At 37.0% G+C, this 19,501-nt stretch overlaps 1 protein-coding gene across 9 annotated transcripts in view; it reads right to left on the minus strand.

Annotated features, from left to right (window-relative positions):
• STAG1 (STAG1 cohesin complex component) overlaps positions 1-19,501 on the minus strand; it is a 178,315-nt gene that overhangs the window by 9,441 nt on the left and 149,373 nt on the right. For all 9 annotated transcript variants that reach the window (XM_068692780.1, XM_068692783.1, XM_068692784.1 and 6 more), the window contains 7 exons: positions 18,339-18,431; positions 14,726-14,900; positions 12,239-12,378; positions 11,228-11,329; positions 9,492-9,640; positions 6,791-6,919; positions 2,314-2,519 (listed from right to left, as the gene is read on the minus strand). In XM_068692780.1, coding sequence (XP_068548881.1) covers positions 2,314-2,519; positions 6,791-6,919; positions 9,492-9,640; positions 11,228-11,329; positions 12,239-12,378; positions 14,726-14,900; positions 18,339-18,431 — 994 coding nt within the window. The remainder of the gene's footprint in view (positions 1-2,313; positions 2,520-6,790; positions 6,920-9,491; positions 9,641-11,227; positions 11,330-12,238; positions 12,379-14,725; positions 14,901-18,338; positions 18,432-19,501) is intronic.

Genomic DNA, 19,501 nt, shown 5'->3' on the forward strand with positions numbered 1-19,501 from the left:
GCTTAAAAGTTGTCTAAAAGTTGCCTATTTGTCCTTGAATTTACCTTTTATAATGCTATTTCTTTTTAAATCCTATTCATGTTTCATTTTAAGGCATTGTAAAGAAATGTAAGAACTGTCTAATACAGGGAGCAGATTGACTTTCAGTAACAACAGGGAATGTTCTCCAACCTGGACGGTCTGCTGACCCCAACAGACACTGGATTTAGGTGAAAGGAACCACAGGGTTCTAGCTCTGGTTCTTCAATACTATGATAGTTTCTGCAGTGACCAAGTCTTTGCTTTAGTTCCTTTAGAGCGGATTTTTTTTTTCTTTTTAGTCTTAGCAGGATTCAAAGAGGGGTCCACATTTGTGATTTTAATGACAAATGGAAATTAAAGATAGGACTTTTGGAAGGGTTATAAAAATACGTAAAGATAAAATAAAACAAAGACCCCTGTACATGCTGTGTACAGACCATCAGGTAATTTGTAGGCATCCAACTGTTCATAAGACTGATTCTTCACAGCTCAAGTGCTACAGACCAGAAAACAGTAAGTAGCTATTTTCTGTGAAGAGGATTACATCTCTGATTATTTCATGAGCTCATTATTTGTACACACAAAATAAACCCCTTGCATCCTCCCTGATCCTATATGCTGAGGTTGTACAGAAAAGCTTTTATGAGTAATAAAGGTCTGCATAGTGATCTGTGAATTTAAGGTCTATTAGGTTTCACATAGAATGGAGAAGGGAGTCACTTCCTAAGTGGTATTCTTTAAAACGTGTTATTCTTAGATGTCATACTGTAACCCAGAGCTGTATTTACAGTGCTCAAAGGACATGCACATACCCTACCCACATGAGCACTCCAGGAGAGGCAGTGTTTATCTGTCCTCTCTCTGGCCACCAATTACTAATGGGGGAATTTCAGGTTACTGTAGTGCACAGTGACACTGGAACACTGCCTAAGGTAAGATAAATCCTTGGTGTCTTCTGATGACACAGTGCTGATAAGATGTAAGCAGACCCTCATATACTCTGTAGATGTCAGACCCACAAAAAGTCTTGGCGTAGTCTGTACCACAGCTCATTGGAAACTGCTGTACATTCAGATTTTTCAGGAACCGAACAAACAGCTGAATAACCATGGATTTGGGCCTCCATTATTTTAAGTCAGTGATGTTGGTGAAAAATTCAGGACCACAGCTGTTACGAGGAAAGGTGATAGTCAAAAGGAAAGTGTTGCAAATAAACTCTTCTATTAATCACTGAAAGAAGATGGAATGAAAAGAGGTGGATCAAACAATGTCATAAAGCCTAAGCCTACGACTCGCCTTATAGGGAAGCAAGGATATTACTACACTTTCCAAGAAAAATAAGGTTATTGGTAGAATAATGAAAATAATAACAGGAAGAAAGAAAAAATCTTCAGCAGCTGAATTCTGTGAAAAACAAAGCAACCTGAAGGAAGCAAAATAATGTCTGAATAAGCAGTGCTTTATTTACCTAGACTCTAGGTTGGGTGTTAGAAACTGAAAGACGTATCTCATGTACTGCTCAGCACAAGCTGCAGGGGAGAGAATGGACCTGACAGTAGGAGTGCATACAGACCAACTTTTGAAGTCAGGTATTTTGGTAAATGGCTGTATACTCAGGAGAATTGGCTTTAGATTCTTCACTGAGGGGTTACTACAGTAGATTCCAACCTTGGAAAAATCTCTGAAGTTTAAGGATCCCACTTATTCCTTACTGTACTGAAACAGTAAACATACATTCACATAAATGTGCATGACATCCTGCGATTTCATGCAGATTAACCAGGAACAGATGCAATCTTGTAAAAAAAATTAGATATCATGGCCAAATTCCTGATTAATGCTCCTCAAATCACAGAAAGAATAAATACACCAGGTATTGATATCATTTTGAACAAAAACACGCATCTTTTTAGCATACTCCAATGGTCCTACAAAAATAGTGATCTGTATCTGAATTTCTGCCTTGGGTTTGCTCTAACACCCTATTAACAACTGCTTCAGGCTGAAACACAGGTAGAAAAAACAAGAATTGGTGACTGAGAAAGGTGTAGAACAGGTAGCTCTACAATCACCTCCTGTTTCCAACTTCAATAAAAGCTTTCAGTAGTTCTCAATCAGCAAATCTTAGTGTGGACAAGCAGGAATAAGGACTTGTGATGACATTTCTCATAAGGAAGTGTTTAAGCTTGCAGAACAAGTGTCTTGTTATTTCTATGTACAAAGTATAAGGAAAGCTGTAATGTATGTACAAAATGAGAAATACCTCAAGTAGGCAACATAAACCATACAAACCTTCTACTCTCTTTTTGTGTAGCGGCGGTCGCCCTTTCTTATTTCTCACCGAAGAGGCTTTGCTGCTGCTGCTTCCGCTGTTAACAGACATTCTGTCGTCTTCGCCACCCGTAACTAGTGAGTTTCTATAGGAAATTAGTGGAAGCCATACATCTTCTCTTCTTTCCATCATCTGTTCTGTCAGAAACTTCTCTAAGTAGGAGTGACTGAAAATAGAAGACAATGAGTGCAGAGGCTCAGCATGTTGCTTTCCCTGTAATTAATCTGCAAGGCCTCTTCATATTGTTGACAGCTTAACAGTAATCCCACATGGTGTTTCCTTATTTTAATTTAATAACATACGTTGATAAGGCACTGTATCTTTAACTGATTAAGAATTCACATCATTCCCTCAAAACAAAGTAACACGGTTAATTGCGTACAGGTTACTCAGATAAACAATACAAAACGTTCTCTCCCTGACATCTTCCTCCCACATTTGTCTGCAATCATTCACAGCACGCTTTACTTGAATTCCTTTTCTGTTTTGCATAGCAAGGAAGCCACTTCTATATATTGCTACTGTGTCAACAGACAGACTGAATTAGAACCACTATTGTGAAGACTCTTAGAATCGTTTGCATCTTGTAACAGGAAAAGAATGGTTTCCTTAAATGCAAGCAGTTATTTTTCATTTAAAATATTGAAGATCTGTTCCATTGCTATGGAGAAGTCCAAAACATGTATTAATTTATCAGAAGAACCAAACAACTTTCTTCTTGTATATGGCCTGGAGGGCATTTGAATTGCTTTCTTTTTCCAACAATTGTTTAGTTAAGCTTGTCCATAAAATGAGTAAGCAAATCCATATAAAATGATTCTAATGAGTTTCAAGCTACAGAACCAAGCATTCAGAAGTTAGGCAACCGAACTCAGGATACTTCAACATTACTTCTGTCTTTCAACAAATATATGACAATGTACACCTTGATTACAATCTCATTCAACACCACATTGCCAGGTTATCATCACTTGAGAGTCAAACCCACAAATTCAGTAAGGAAACAAATTCTTCATCTCCCTTTTGCTCTGTTAAGCTCATGACAGACTCAAACTTCTTGCGCAGTCTAGATGAAAGAATAGGACAAGGAGCCACACTATATATATATGCCTGGGTAACAAACACATCAAAATTTTTAAAATGGGATTTTGTTTCTATTTGGTGAATAGGATCACTTTACTCAAGAAACTGACATTTTTCTGTCTCTTTTATTCAGTACTGTGACTGCTTCCCCTTTCCATGTATACAGCCAGTAATATCCAAACCTTGGAATGAATAGGAAATTCTTGAGTTATTTGCTCTCTCTCACAGCACAACATGCGAGTGCCTTCTGATTTCACAGAACTTATCTGCAGAACTGCCTTGAAACGTAAGAAGTTTTCCTGCAACCAATTTATATTCACACAACCTGAGTGCACAGGTTATGCCCAAACTGTAAAGAAAGACGAAGTGTACCACTTGGTCATTCTCTACTTATTTGATGCCAAACCTGAGACAACTTTTGCTCACCATTTTAGAGCAGCTTCCTATCGGCAGTTCTTACCAGCTTCAGCCACGTTAGGAACTCCAAACTTGTGGCGGTAAGAACATGTGCTGGTGCTCCAGCAGTCAGTTGTCTAGTCTAAGTTGTCCATTGGAGAGAAACATCTCCATAGGCATTTCACCTCTGTACCGTCTTAGATGAATTCCTGTGGATTTCCTTGCCTTTATCTGCCCTGCATGTTTGTAACTCTGTTAGTATTTTCCTGCTAACTGTAAGAGCCTGGCCCCTGAAATGCACAGTTTATGATATATTCATAGATTTGAATAAATCTATAAATGGCTATCACTAATTCTGAGGCTTACATATAAAAGAATTAGTCAAATAAATAAATCAGACAGCAAAACTAATTTAAACCAGTGTTACTGCCTCACCCCCAAACTGAAAAAATCTCCCATTTCTCCCCCCAAATAACAGTAACAATAAAGCAATAAACCAGGAAGTAGAAGCCCAGCCAGAGAGCAGTGTTTGCTGAACTGTGACAGGAATGGTATTTTGCACCAAGGGCAGATGGCACACGCAGACATACTGAGTAGATAATTTTAAGTAGGGGAGGCAAGCTGGAGGGCTTCTGGAAGACAGGAGATACGCTGGTGAGACTTGCAGGGTTGTTCTAGAGCACTCTTCCCTCCAGACTAACAGCCCATTGCTGAGCTTAACTACAGTCACTTGGCAGACGGAGATCAAGCCAGGGAGGGAGGTAAATGATCCTGTACACAGGACTTCTCCACCAGATGGTGGTCATGCACCTTCCTGGTCGTAGGCTACCCCTTTGCAGGGAGGGGGCGAGGTCCCTCTGGATTGGAGGAGTCATTCTACAGAGAAGGGCAAATCAACTGTCCAGAGCATAGCTGGGAATGAACTGTCAGCGAAGCACTATGGGCAACGCACCCACTGCCTGATGGGTGCGAACATGACAGATCTCTCAAGGGAGGGAACGCAGAGATCCCCAGAAAACCATCTTCGCATGTAAGCAAGTAACCTTGACTCTACTCAGCCACAACAGCCAATGGAATCTAGGGCATGTCTGAACTCATCTTTAAACAGTAATTTAGAACAGATCTAAGAAATCATGCCCTTTTTTTTTTGTTTGTTTGTTGTGTGTGTGTTTTTTTTTTTCCATTAATCTTCAAAATGCAGTTAAAATAAATAGCTCGGATACAGATGACTACAAGAAAGTCAGATAAAATCAGGAGAAATGGTTTCCACCACAGCAATCTTTGCAGTCCTGACAAAAACGTAAGAAAAAAAATAAATGGTGATGTGGAATGCTAAGGAACGAGACTCCTTGAAACACTGAATTTCATATAAAGGATCAGGTTAATAAAGCTGTCATGCACACTGTGTACATGTAATACAAATTCAGACTTTAGACACCAGAGAATCTTGTGGAAGGGATGACAACTGTGCAGGAAGAGTAAGCTTCAATAAATTCAACTGGAATCAGGCTAAAGACACTTAAGCTAACAGATGCAGGAGAACCCATGCTTTGGCTAGGAAGCTGTAAAATCCTTGTACTGATAAGTCCTGTCCTGAAGAAGAAAATAGAGGGTGACAAAATTCAAGGCTATACACAATGAAGGGCAGACTGAAAAACCAAGTGCCAAGCTAGCCCAACTAGATCATCTCATTCTCAAGCTGGTTCAACCACTTCTTGTACTGTGTTTGCTGATTTGACAAATTACTTATACAATTAAATAAATTGGTTCAACTGTTTATACATTAAAATTTACACAAAGTTAACCAAGATGCATGCATTTTTTTGTAACACAGAACAAGCCCAGAGCTATAAAATTCATAATTATTAACCCCGATAGAAAGGTCCTTTAAAACAAATATCTTGACTGAAAAACTACTGAAACACTTGACAGGAAGAGCCAGTTCAGCTAGTTCTATATGGTCAGAAAATCAAGTGGAAAGATAGTTACAACCATAAATGAGAAGATCTGGCAATTATATTTTTAAATGGTTATAAAGCTCTTCAGAGAACTTGGTTCTGCACTGGGCACATAGTGCTAGGATGATGTTTGACTGCACTTTTCCTTTTTCCCTTACTACCTCTATGCTGTGGCCAAATCCTAGCTATTTGTTACAGAACATATTAGGAACATAGACTGTAATCTCTGCAGTGATGCTGACAACACATTTTTACTCTGAACTTGCCTTCACTAATGCAGTTTTCTTCACCAATTCTTTTAATATCCAAAGTTACCCTTGGTCGTTGTTTCAAATGTTGCTAAGCATTTCCTTCTGTTTATTCAGTTCTTATCAATAATACCTGATTTATTTCATTTTCAGGTATTTCATCTGCAGTCATTGCCTGGCATACCAAATTCAGGCTGCTTGTTTTAGCCCTTGAGATCTCTATCACCTTCCTCTGTCCCAACTAACAACAGTGCTGTTTCTCACCCTGTCTTTCTATGCTGTTGTGCCAGTAACAGAAACCTTGATGATGCTTTATTGCCCACTTTAACTCAATATATTAAATATAAACAAAAATAAATGCTTATTATTTATATAAATATCTAACAGAAAGAGATGTTACTGCAATGTTTACAGGCCTGTAAATTTTCTGTGTTACTAACAGTTCATTCCTTTTTCTGCTAGCCTGAAAAATTATTCTTTTTTATTTTCTGTGCCCCATGGGAAATTTTAAAGAACATTGTTTTGTAAGTTCTAAAGCTCACCTAACAATCAATGGATTTGATTCTCCTTTTCTCATTTATTTTTATTACTTTAAAATACAAATCAATGAATAACTATGTGAAAAGTCTCACTGGGACTTCCTGTAACCCCCAGTAGATAATGAAAATGTCAAAGCAGAGAGTTTAAACACACACTACACTGATTAACACAACTCAGCAGAACCCACAGAAGAAAGCAAGACTATTACTTACACAGTCTTTTTGTCCTGTCGCAGGAGTTTAGAAGAAAATTCACTAAGCACTTCAAGGAATGCAAGGTTAGGAGGTGGATAGTCTTGTCCTTTTTGATTCTGATATTTGAAGGCAAACTCTATTCCATCTCTGCAGTAAAGAAGTTTCAAAATTTGTAGATGTTTGTTAGAACATAAAAAAAGAAAGTCATCCCGTCACCTCCAAATGCTGCCCCAAATCCAAACTGTGATAATCCTAACGTTTTCTTTTTCTTTTTATTTTTTTTTTCATTGCTAGCAAACAGCAGCTTTTGGATTTAAGGGGAATCAAATGCTCCCTCTGAATTTATGAGGACTCAAACTCAAGGAGAAGATATTGCCAGTTGCCTGGTTAAAAAGAACTTATCACAATGTAAGAAACTTGGCAGGTGCTGAAAGCCACTGCCTTAAGCAGGAATGGCCAGTTGACTTGCTCTTGTTTTTGCACGAAGCAGAAGCTTCAACAAGATATCAGAAATAACAAGATGAAACGTATGTGTCAAGAGTCAGAGAAGAGAATTTACTTACCGGACACTGATCCATGTGTAAGTCCCTTATCTTTGCTTTATCATTTGAGATTAAATAAAACAATTTATTTTCACATTACCCAATAAAGGCAAATGCATGTCTGGACCTTTCTTCTCCTTCTCACAGTTAAGTGTCTAGCAGCATATTGATTTCCTTTCAGGTCCTGCACTCCAGAAAAGAGTGCAGGAGAGAGTGGATGGCAAGCACAGAATGACTGTAAATCTTGAAAAAACTGTTGGTACTGGTATATTTGAGCCTAAAAATGCCCAAGTACATTCATACATCTTGAAACCATAGTGACAAGACCTGTGCCTAGGACTGGCTCTCAGAGGCCTTTACGCAAACAGTGAGCACTGTAGCTCGAGGTGTAACAGCCAGGATGGCAACACTGCTGAGATGCCAGGAATGGGGACCTTTCTCAGGGACATGCATGGAGCATCTGTAGCTCTGGTTCTCCTGGCAATTGTATTGTAGTGACCATGGCAGAGAAGTAGATGTTGTGCCATCCCAGTCTGCTCACATGCCCTCTCACAGTCTGCTTGCTGAAAGGTTCTCTTGTCAGAACAAAAGTATTTATGCTATGAAAAAAGCCTTGGGAAGAGCATAAAGGATGCTCAAAAATGTACTTGACAAAGCAGACAAGACTCGGCCTGGTGATTACATCTATTTTCCTTTATTTTCATTACTCACCTTCAGTTTTAGTCACTTTGAACCATTTATTACAGCTAAAGGAACTTTTTTCTTCTCAGAGGAATCCAGGTTCACTGTGTATTACAACATTCCCCCTGAATTCTGGGAAAGGACTGACAACATGGGCCAGTTGTTCTCGGTACATGAAAAGTTATGGGGCATGCAAGGCTGAGGGTACTGAGATAAGACAGATTGTCAAAAGACTCTTGCAGGATCTATGTGTTTTTTCACTGGAGGTCTTCGCTAGTACTGATGACATGACCAGTGACTGATGACAGTGTGGGAAGAAGCTGCCTCCTCACACTGAGAACTACTTTAGAAAAAAATTGGTGCAGATGGCCCCAGACCTGGATGCTTAAGGGAGCAGCAAAAAATGATGGTGAGGACTGAGTGTGACAGAAAAAACGTATCACCTTACATATACATCATGAGAATAAATAACTGTCATAATCAACCAATCTGAAGGCAGAATAAAAAAGATGCCGTCTTCAACACAAAACAACAGCATGCTTAGCTTGAGATATGAAGGAACTCACATTACTTTTTGGTCTGAAATATCTCACACTTTTCCCATCTGGAGTATGACACACTATTTAGCAATGTGACTGGAACGGTCACACTCACCACCTACACTGCTGCCATCTGGACTCGAGTAGTGCTAAGACGTCACCTTTTGTTTGGACAAACATTACAACTCTCCAAGAGTTCCCCAGATATCTGCTGAAAGCTTAAGGTGGCTAAGAAGGAGAATCTGGGGTTTCTGTCCAGACTTAGGAGGGAAGTGTAAACTAGCAGGTACAATTCTTCTGATATCCATCTTCATATAGGACTTATTTTTACTTCATCTCCTCCAAACTTCTGCATCACTCTTGTTTTTTTCCTGGCCATATTCATTCTATTATTCACATCCTTTCAGATTCAAAGCCCTGATCATTGCTTTGCTAGTCTTAGTCTAAACACTCTGAGACAGCCAATGTTAATACTTTAACTTTTTTTATGGCATGCGGATGTCATAATTTAAATTTAGAAGCACCTTTCTATGCTTTCCTACGCACAAGTTACATAAAAAGCCTCAATCTGCTTAAAAAAATTAGAGCACAAAATATTTTTGGAGTATCTTTTTATAAAAACTCTAGGTGCATACAGAATCCACAATGTCGTGTTACAAAGAGCTATCTACGCTTGTTAGATACAGTCCTCACAACTGTGTATGATACCTAAGGTTTTACCTGAGATAGATAAACATGGTCATTCCAATCACACAAATAAACAGGCAGCAGCTAGTTTTTCTTCTTTTCTTATATAGACAGATATGTATTTACCCCCCATTATTTTTCTACCCGAATTAGAAGAAATAAATCATTATTCCAGGACCAGGTTAAGATTATGTCCCTATGGAAGAGGTATACTAAGCAAAACTTCTAACCTAAGTAATATAAAAATCTAGTTTATTTACCACCACTCACTTGTGTAGTGTGGCCACAGCCTCTCTTGTCTTGATCTGATCCAAGCCAAAAGTGAGGGCAAACCGACGGGCCAATTCCTTAATTCCACTAACATGGGCAGATGTCCTGTCCAAATTAGGACCTTGCTCCTGAACAAGCTCATTGAACAGCTAGAGAAAGAATACAGTTGTTAAAATCTGTGAGCTAGAAAACACAGTTTTTGACAAAGACTTTTGTTCTTAACCAGCTAGGGCTACGAATGGACATTATGATCACTTTTTTTTTTTTTTTTTTTTAGCAAAGATCTTACAGAGTTCACTTACGTTCATTTTCTAATCTGCTTCAGTTCCCAGACCTTCTTCCGTGTAATTGATATTCATCAACTGGCCCCCACCTTGTACTTGTGTGGAAAGTAAGTTTTAAGCAGCATTTTGCACATACCTTCATTGGACTGCATCCATTGTTTTCTGAACTCATCGAGATGATTTTGCATTCTTATGCTGCTTTCTAAAGTACCTGCACCACCCAGCAGATCAGTATAATCTAGGAATTTAGGAACCAAATTTTCTATTCCATCATGCAAGACAATGAATATCTGAACAGTGTTACAGGGTAAACACCTTCAAAGCTTGCTTGATAATGCCATTTCAGCACAATGATTTACTCAGTAATTTTCCAATCACTTCTGTATCTACTTATGTTACTGCCATTTAGACCACGCTTTCCTAACTTGCTAATGACACCATCAAAGGAGACTATGTCAACAAAAATATTAAATCAAATTTCATTAAATATACCCCTTCTCTCCTATCCACAGGCTCTATTACCATATAACTAATGAAAGCTGCTCAATTTTACATGATTTCTCCTTGAAAAATTGATACAGGCTGCTACCCATAACTTAGAAACTTGCAATAGCTTATCTAATATATATATTTTTTCATGACATGGTGTTAGGCTGTACACAATTGACAGGTATGGCACCTGGTTTCTTCTTCTCTCCAAGTTCTGACAGGAACTAATTTTACACTTGCCATTGTCAATTCTTCTAATTCTTCTGGAATTTCTTCTGTTTTTCTCACATTTTCACAGATCTCACTCAGCTTTCAGATTGTTATAGGAAATCCCTTTGTACTCTGGAGTGAATTTTGGAAGGCCCAGCCAATTTGAAAACATCTAACTTATGTAAGAAATTTCTCTGTGTAATGGGTATAGCTGGAATTGCCAGTGCCGAAACAGTATTTAGTGAAACACACACTTTGTGCTGCCAGCAGAACAATGATGGTTTTTGTATCAAACTAAGAGTTTATGGTTGATATAAAATAAACTGTTCAGAGGAAAAAAAACATGCTTAATAATACTGAAAGACTTAAACTAATTATCTCGAAGTTTGAAATATCAATCAATATTTAGACAAAATAGAAAAGATGCATTACTTCCAGCTAATTATGAGGAGAAAAAGTCATCCTAATTCTTCTTGCTTCATAGGTACCAGTAAATAAACACTATGAATCAGCTTGGACCAAACTGCCACCAAGGCTTTTTTCTCCCTTTCTTCCATTTTAATCCGGCAAAACTTTGCCTATTGTTGCCTTAAGAATACAGAGGTTAAAGAGACAAAGCAACTTGAACTGAGGAGCAAGATAGTCTTTTAACAGAAGTGTATTTTTTTGCTTCAATGTAAAGGGCACCAGAGAAATATCCTGTCCAGCATTTGTTGCAATGAAGGACTTCTAATAAAAAAACAATATTCTTACCTGTTGCAAACTGAGAATGAGTGTCTTTGCACACTGGATTTTATCAATTTGCCTTGTTTTGCTCAGGGTTTCCTTAATGATATCTCCATAGTCATTGTAGTACTAGGAAAAAATGTGGGCAAAAAAATCCTTTTAAAATTGAAACTCGTATATAATTTTTCACAGCTTTTCTTATAGAAAGATTACTTGCAGTTCTTGTATTGAAAAGGTATTTTTTTTATTATTATTTTTAAAAAGACCAAAAAACAATTTCAAATACAGCTTGAAACTGCTGCTCTGTCTTCTGTGATGACTAATCTCTTACAGAGAGACAGGAGGGGTACACCTGGCAATCTGACATATACTGAGGGGCTTTATGTAGCTTGGCAGTGTAAGCAGTGCTAACATACATGTCTTCGGGTAGGTAAATTGCAAGTACAGGGTAAAGTGGCAGCTGAACAGCAAGTCTTTCTGAATTTCATTGGGCCTAAATATTGCATGGAAACACCCTATGTTGATAGTTGATAAAACATTCAGGTACTGCAGACAGATCCACTTACAACACCAAGCTTTTTTACTGCTTTCCTGTTTAAAATGATCTTTTCCCACAGGAAAAAAAAAATAAAAATCTGCTTCCTTGTTCTGGCAAGCACCAAGATTGAGAAACTCCCACTGAAATATGACATTGAACAAACAACTATTGTTGTGGATTCTAGGAACACATTTGAGGAGCAGGATAAGAAATTCTCTGCAAAGTAAGTCTCTCTAAAACTACTTGGCACCATGTAGGACCAACTTTTGATGCTGCCTTTAACAAGGCACTCCTGCTGTGTAGGAAGGCAAATTCCGAGCTTACTGCTTCTCAGTGACAGGTATAATTTAAAAAAAGAAAAACTAGTACAGAAATCAAACAAGGCTGGAAAAGCTTTCAAGTGTTCAATCTTTAACTACTGCACAGGAAGGGAGAAAAACAAGTGACCTGACACAACAATCTGTGTTCACTTAGGAGAGGGAGAATACACAGAGCTGTACCTTCATATAGTGTTTGAAGATATCAGCTGCTGCATGCATGTCCACAATGTCATAAATTATCAGCTTGCTGAAGGCAGCCAAGAGGTTTCTTCTCTTATGTAAGGCTTCTATTTTGTTAGCTTCATCTTCTTCATCTCCCTCTGAAAGCACCAACAACAATAAAAAAAAAATATATATTATGTTATATTCTAAAACAACATTATTAAAGAGTAGCTTTTAGAAAAAAATCAATTATTTAAAATGAAGCAACAGTTGTTGCAGGAGAAGCTAAAATCAAAAATGATTATTCTTGAATGTTAGGACCTTCAGGGAAGTTCAGGGAGATGACAAACCATTCACCAAGGATGCCATAATCCTGAGTAATACTGAACACAATCCACATGGAACTGAATCACTTATTTTTTTATCCTGTGAAAGGCCATAATGAAGAGTTGTTGAATGCTTTGTGCTTAGCTTCTGAAATCAAAGGACATTTGAAGATGCTTCTTTAACAAAACTGAACTATAAATATTTAAAATAGAGAAATTAGAAGCCAGTGCTTCTTCTGCATGCCTTGGATTGCAGGTATGAAATCCATGGTCTTACAGCAGCTATAAACAACAGGAAATAAAATTCAGTTGGAAGAGACATCGAATGCTAACGTCATATGTATTAAATCCCCATGTAAGGCTCCATTCTGTGAATGAAAATGAAACTATACACATGTGAAATACATTATCATATAGTAAAACTGTATTACATATTTTATAGAAGTAAATGAAATCAGCTATAACAACTGTAATAATAGAAAATATTCTGTGGTATTTAGAAGAGATCATTCTTAATGGAAGTCTTCCAAGCAGTCTGAAGAAATACAGGCCTGTGTAGGGGGCAGGAGGAACACAGTGTCACAAGGACTCTTTTGCTGCACTCTTACTGTAGTTTCCACAGAGCCACAGTGTGTAAGTCATGTATTGTACCACAGGACACCTCTTACAAGAAGTGGAGTTGACTGTGAGTATGTATACATGCTGTTTTTTGGATGATTTAACCCATAGAATTGAAGCCCAATAGCATCCCCCTATCCCCACATTTTTCTTCATTTCTCTTTATAGTTACTGATATGTTCTTAACACCAAAAGTTGTAAATCATCACACTGACTTCATGGAGTCAGAGTAGCATTAGGGAATGGAGATTACATAAAAAGATCTTCATCCATCTTTTTGCTGTCTTCCCAGTCCAATCACAGGATGTTAAAAAACCCTAATGTTCCTCAAGAGCCAAGAAAAATAAATACTGTCCTCCTAAAATCTGTTCTTGATTTATTACTCCGAACTTTGAACTCACAAAGTATGATTAACTTGCACTGTGGATTTCTGGTGAAGTTGTGTGTCAAAATGCATTCTTCTTAGGCCATTGTAACCCTTAAAAAGGTGCTCAAAAAAGACGTTAGCTAGAAGGATGAAAGGACCTTTAGAGCAAGAGTAAATTCTCTGAGACCATAGTTCTATCCACTACTGTCTTAACAGATCAAAAATAGCACTTATATGCCACCATAACATACAAGTAACTGAGTTCAATGGAAATTCACAAAATTTGCAAAAAGAACACTACAGTACACATTCAGCAGGTGTTTCATATTTTTCGACCCTCTGGGAATCCATCGCTTGTCCAAAGATATTTAGGATTCAGAAGGTGGATACCTCTGTATCTCACTTAGGCATTTGTAACACACAGCAGAAGTGAGTTATTTAAAAACAGATGTCAATGACAAATCCACCCCTCCCTGACTGAAAGCCAAAAATCTCCAGTCATCCTTCTGAGGAAGAAGAGATGCTTTAACTCCTGCTTCTCAAAGCATGGCCACACACACACGGATACCTAGGAAATAACAATAAAGCAAGCACACGCAATACTTCTCCAAGCAGTCTCCCAGTCTCCAACAATTTCCTGAGCTTGATTTATTTTTTTTTTTTTTGGGGGGGGGAGGAGGGGGAGCAGAGTGGGTATTTATTTAGTAACACCAGAGTTTCTTAAGACTATCCTTGCCTAGAGCTTTGATGGAAAGATTCACCTCACAATCCTGTAACTCTGTTTTGAAAGTTGAAAGGATTTTTCTTCCATGTACTCTTCTGGCATACTTTTTCCCTTGAAGCCATACTAAACGAAGTCTGTCACTGAACTAAGACTTCAGTATTTTTGAAAATAAATACTAAGGAAAAGATCAGTAAATAATTTTGTATGGATTAATAAAATGTAGTTTACAGGCCAGTTCCATGTCTTCTAAAAACACCCATTTTAATGAAGTGAACTTTGTAACTACTGTTTCTTCTTTAACAGATATAACATTGAATACTTCATATTCACACCTAAACCTCCCCCACCAATAAAGAATAGTAATTCTGAAAACATTTTTGAGCAAACTTTTCTGAAAATTCTATTTTATTCTCTCTTATGTGTTTGTTATGAAAAAAGATAAAAGTAGAAAACGTGAAGGCTAAACATACCCATGCTCTGGTTTTCATCATCTTGGTCAATGAAGACATGGTCCATCACAAAACTGAGAAGTTCTGACTGAAGGCCTGAGTCTGGATTAAACACCAAAGGCTGAAGACCTTCTCTACCTCCAGTCATCAGCTGATGACTAAAAATCATCAAGAGATCACAAAGCAACATGAAAGCCTGAAAGGTAAAAGAGACACATTAAGAGTAAGAAGCGTAAGTCAAGTAAGTGCAAAACAAAATACCATTTATCTGATTTCTAGACATTTTCCCACTATTATTAAATAGAGAGAAAAGTTAAACGAGAAAAAAAAAGAGTAACATTATAAGGCAAAATCCAAGCTGAGTCATTCTCAGATCCTGAAAATACAGGGAAACAGATGTAAGCAATGCAATCCTTGCAGAATTTCACTCACAGTTCTCTGCGGAAACAACCAAGTAACTCTGCATAGCTTTCAAATCTAGGTAACAGTCAATTAGGGCAGAATTTTTAATGATTTTTACTCATCACTGTTATACCCTTATTAACTGGGAACAGAAAAAAAAGTAGCTATAAATAATTCTATTTCTTTCAAGGGTTTATCTGCATGCTCCCATGCATGAGAATAATACTGTTCTTTCCAATGGCTTATGTTGGAGCATTATAGCCAGCTGTATTCATTTGCATTACATTCAACACCTGAGCATCTTTCAGAAAGTATTTCTTAATCATTTTAATTTCTTTATCTTTAACCTTTGATTCTGAGAACAGAGAAAGAGAGGAAGGTTGAAAGTACAAATGTGCAAAAAGACTCCTAGAAGATTAGCGCTGGAAACGCTGCGTCTTTCCCAGGAGCCTGCAGGAGTCTCACTCCAGGCAGTATCAATCACAATTCCCAGGTAGGAGGTAGGCCAAAGGGGTTTTCAAATGAACACAGACTGCAGAATAGCCCTGCCTGATTCATGAAATCCAGGGTAGGCTTTAATTCAGCCCTATATTCCCCTCTACAAACAGCTGAATGCATGCTTTTATAAACTCCCACCTAGTAGTGTTTAAGATGGACTTTATATCAAGTTTTTGTTTAACTGTGAAGAAGAATACAGTTAAATGTGTATTTAAACATACTTTTGAACCCTCAGAAAAGTTGAGTGATAGCAACCTGCTTTACAAACCTCCACCATGAATTCTTTGTGAATTCTAAATGTCACACCAGCTCACTCATCTCGTGGAGTATGTTATAAAATCTGAATGAGCTACACTTACACAAGAACAAAATGCAAATAGTTGTAAACTATGATCAATTTAGACTTTGGAGACAGGTGCCAGTATTTGGGATTTTTCTTCACAGCATCCAAAAAAATATTGGGATTGATTTCAGTGATGATTTCAGCTGCTCTGAACTCCTTTGACATGCATTTAACTTTTGACATTCAAGCTAATACTAATGTAGACCTCTAAAAAGCAGGTGGGTACCAATTACACAGTGAAAGTGTTTTTTTCTGATCAATATAAAGACAGCATGTACAAATTTCTATCTATTGTAAATATGTCTAGTCACAGATTTATTTCACTCAGTCTAAGAAAATTTGTAATGTTTCAGTTGTATTTCTAACAAATACTTAACACTCCTTTCTCTCCTCTGATATGTAATTGACTCTCTCTGAGAAGAATTTATAGATTAAGAAACAAATAAGCTAGTAAGAAAATACAATGAATTCTCCAAAGATCTAGCAAAATAAAAGCATTAAGGAACAGTTCCTGCACTTGCAGAAAGAGACTTTTTAAGGAAGAAAATTAAAAAGTTCATAGAAGAATTAGTTGGAAGGTCTCTAGCCCAACCTATTCTGACTGGGACTCTTGCTGTCTCTACATCTGGTTGGCCATGGCTTTGTCTAGCAGAGTCTTGAAAGATTCCACAGAATTGTGAACTGAAAAGGAGCTTCTAAGAAACATTTAAATTACCGATTAAAAGAAGATTTGAGAGAAAGAGAATTAAAACATTTCAAAATACATCAAGCACATGGCAAGGATCATTTACCATTTGTTGATGTAGAAGCAACATTAAACCTAGTTTATGCTAGAATCGTTAGTATTTTCATGAAGTTAGATGTTATTTTCACATTATACAATGTTAATAAAATATATTCTATGTTAAGAGTAACTACTCAGAATACTAAATAGAATTACTAAACTTAAATCTGTTGCAAGACAACGACATATAGGAGTCCTTTAAAAGTACGTAAGGTAGGAAGATCTCTGAGCCTTTAATATTCATATTTATCAACTTGCAGAACACAGTGTAAATACTAAGCAGAGCTATCTTTTGAAAAAATAAAACTATCTTTTTACAAGTATTATCTTAAAAAAATAAAACAAACAAAACACAAACATAAGCAAGTACACATGTGCCACTTAGTTACAGTCTTTGCAAAATCGTGGAAGTGCTGACACAGAAATGCAATTTTAGACAACTAGAAGATGTCAACAGACCTGACAGAAATCAGCAAACATTCCTAACATCTTTGCAAACAAAGCAGATATTGCTTATTGTATCTCTACAAAATGCTTTCACAAATTATTTCAGCAAGTCCTTGGATTTAATTTATTTCAATTTCTAGACATATATAGCAGAAGCTTCTCACTCTGTGCATGTGTGGCTTTCCAAAAATCTAACACAGATACCTGGATAACTACAGCGAATCCCCCAAAATGGATACCTTACTATAATTATATTTCATAAATACAAACCTTTAGCATACACTCACATGCAGAGAAATGTATGCACTTATGTTTTCAGTCATCTTTCCAAACAGGGAAGCACAGCAACCTGAGCTGTAATGACTACATTCATGAGAATCTAAAAAAAACCCTTGTTTTTTATATAATGAAGGCACTGTGTAACTGGATATTTTATTCTGATTTACCAAGGCGACATACCTATCAGTCAAGCAACTAATTTTGCATAGTGTGAAACTACATTCTTAGTGTAATTCAGAGTATTTTTGTAAAATTAATTAACATAGATTTCCTGCTAGAAAATACACAGAAGTATGATGTGTACTGCTAGAAACGTCAGTTTTCTCTCATTAGCCACCATGGGTAAAAGAGACACAATACTAGCATGAATTGCTACATTTAATGGAATTATTAGGATGACAAAATGATAAATATCGAGGCTTCAATTTTTCCAATCTAAATTCAGACATTTGACTTGTGTAGGAAAGTACTCACTCTAAGTTCTCCATTACTCAATACTAGGGAAAAAATCCAGAAATACACAGAGAAAGATTTAGCCAATTTGAGGCCTCAATCATCCTCTGAAAGTGCCTGTTTCTGTCTTTTAATACAGTAATTAAGTAAAGGAATAGACTTGAATTTTTGATGATTCAGTTAGATGCCTTCAGACAGCTGAACATGAGCCTAAGCATCCACTATTATATCAAAAATGAATGTGACATTAGCTGTGCTTCAAACGTAATTTTAATATAGTTCTTTTTATGAAGTGTTTGTTCAGTTTTACTTAGACAGAAGGCACACACGACTTTATTTTAAGTTTGGTGTATTAAGTGTCATTTTGAGTTTTCCTACAGTTTAATACTCACACTTTTGTGAAAGCATGTGACAGACATTTCTCTTACCTGTTCTTTTACTGGAGTGTTGACATTTGATAGACACTGCTGGCAGACAGCCAGAAAGGATTTCACAGTTTTCCTCAATACCAGTAAGTCCTCCTAGAATAAGGAATAAAATGGAAATATATAAATATTAATAAAAGTTTGCTAGGAAAAATCAAAATAAGAGGATGGCGATAATTTCATACGTTCAATACTATACACTAGCAAAACAAAGAGAGAGGCCATAAAATGTATGCTATTCATATAGCACAGAGTAAAACAAGTCATTAATTTTCAGAAGAATGGCCCAAAGTTCCTTGTAATAAATACTACTAATAAAACAACACATTCCTGAGGTAAAATTATCTGTATTTTATTTGGATGTAGAGTATAAGTGTTTCAGAAGAAAATGTTCAATAGTGGTTTATAAAGAATTCTGTATGTAGATTAATCAATGTGAACAAAAAACACCAATAAGGTGTCTCAAATTCAACAAAAACATTCTCCTAACCATGTGCAGATATTGGAAATGTGAGGGCATATCACAGAAATCTAATGACTTAGGGAAGAAGGAGGGAGGTTTGTAAATCTGGAGGAAGAATGATTTGTGGGTAAAAAAAATAAACAAACAAATGCCTGGTTTGATCACCTTCATCTAGAGACAATCCATGTATATGTTAGCTGTACCAGAAGTGGCAGGTTCAATAGGAAAGCTGGGTACTTTGACCTATGACGTACCCTGATGAATACATATTTTTCTACAGAAAACAAAGTGAACTGGTGAAAATAAATCAAAATAAAACATAAGATACTGGAGCATAATCCTAAGTATGTAGCAAGCAGCCACCTGGAAATAAGAAATAAGAAATTACAGAAGAAAATATTCGTGAAAAGCTCCTATGTGAAAAGCTACGACAGCCTCTGTCTTGTAACCAAGAAATTTACTGAAAACTGCATAGCTGGGCACCTACTTAATTACTCTGTTTACATGAGGACCAATCTCAACACAGAGAAAAAAATACAAACCACAAATCACCAGGACTTTGTGTTAGCTTCAAGTTTTGTCAAAATGACCAGCTTCGTCAGCACTGATTTATAGATGCTGCTACTCTGCATTGCTCAGGTGATACAAATACAGCTTCTACTCTGTCTGTCTCTGTCTGGCTGCATTGCGTACATTCACCTGC

This window comes from Anas acuta, chromosome 9 (assembly GCF_963932015.1).
Source record: "Anas acuta chromosome 9, bAnaAcu1.1, whole genome shotgun sequence".
Lineage (NCBI taxonomy): Eukaryota > Metazoa > Chordata > Aves > Anseriformes > Anatidae > Anas > Anas acuta.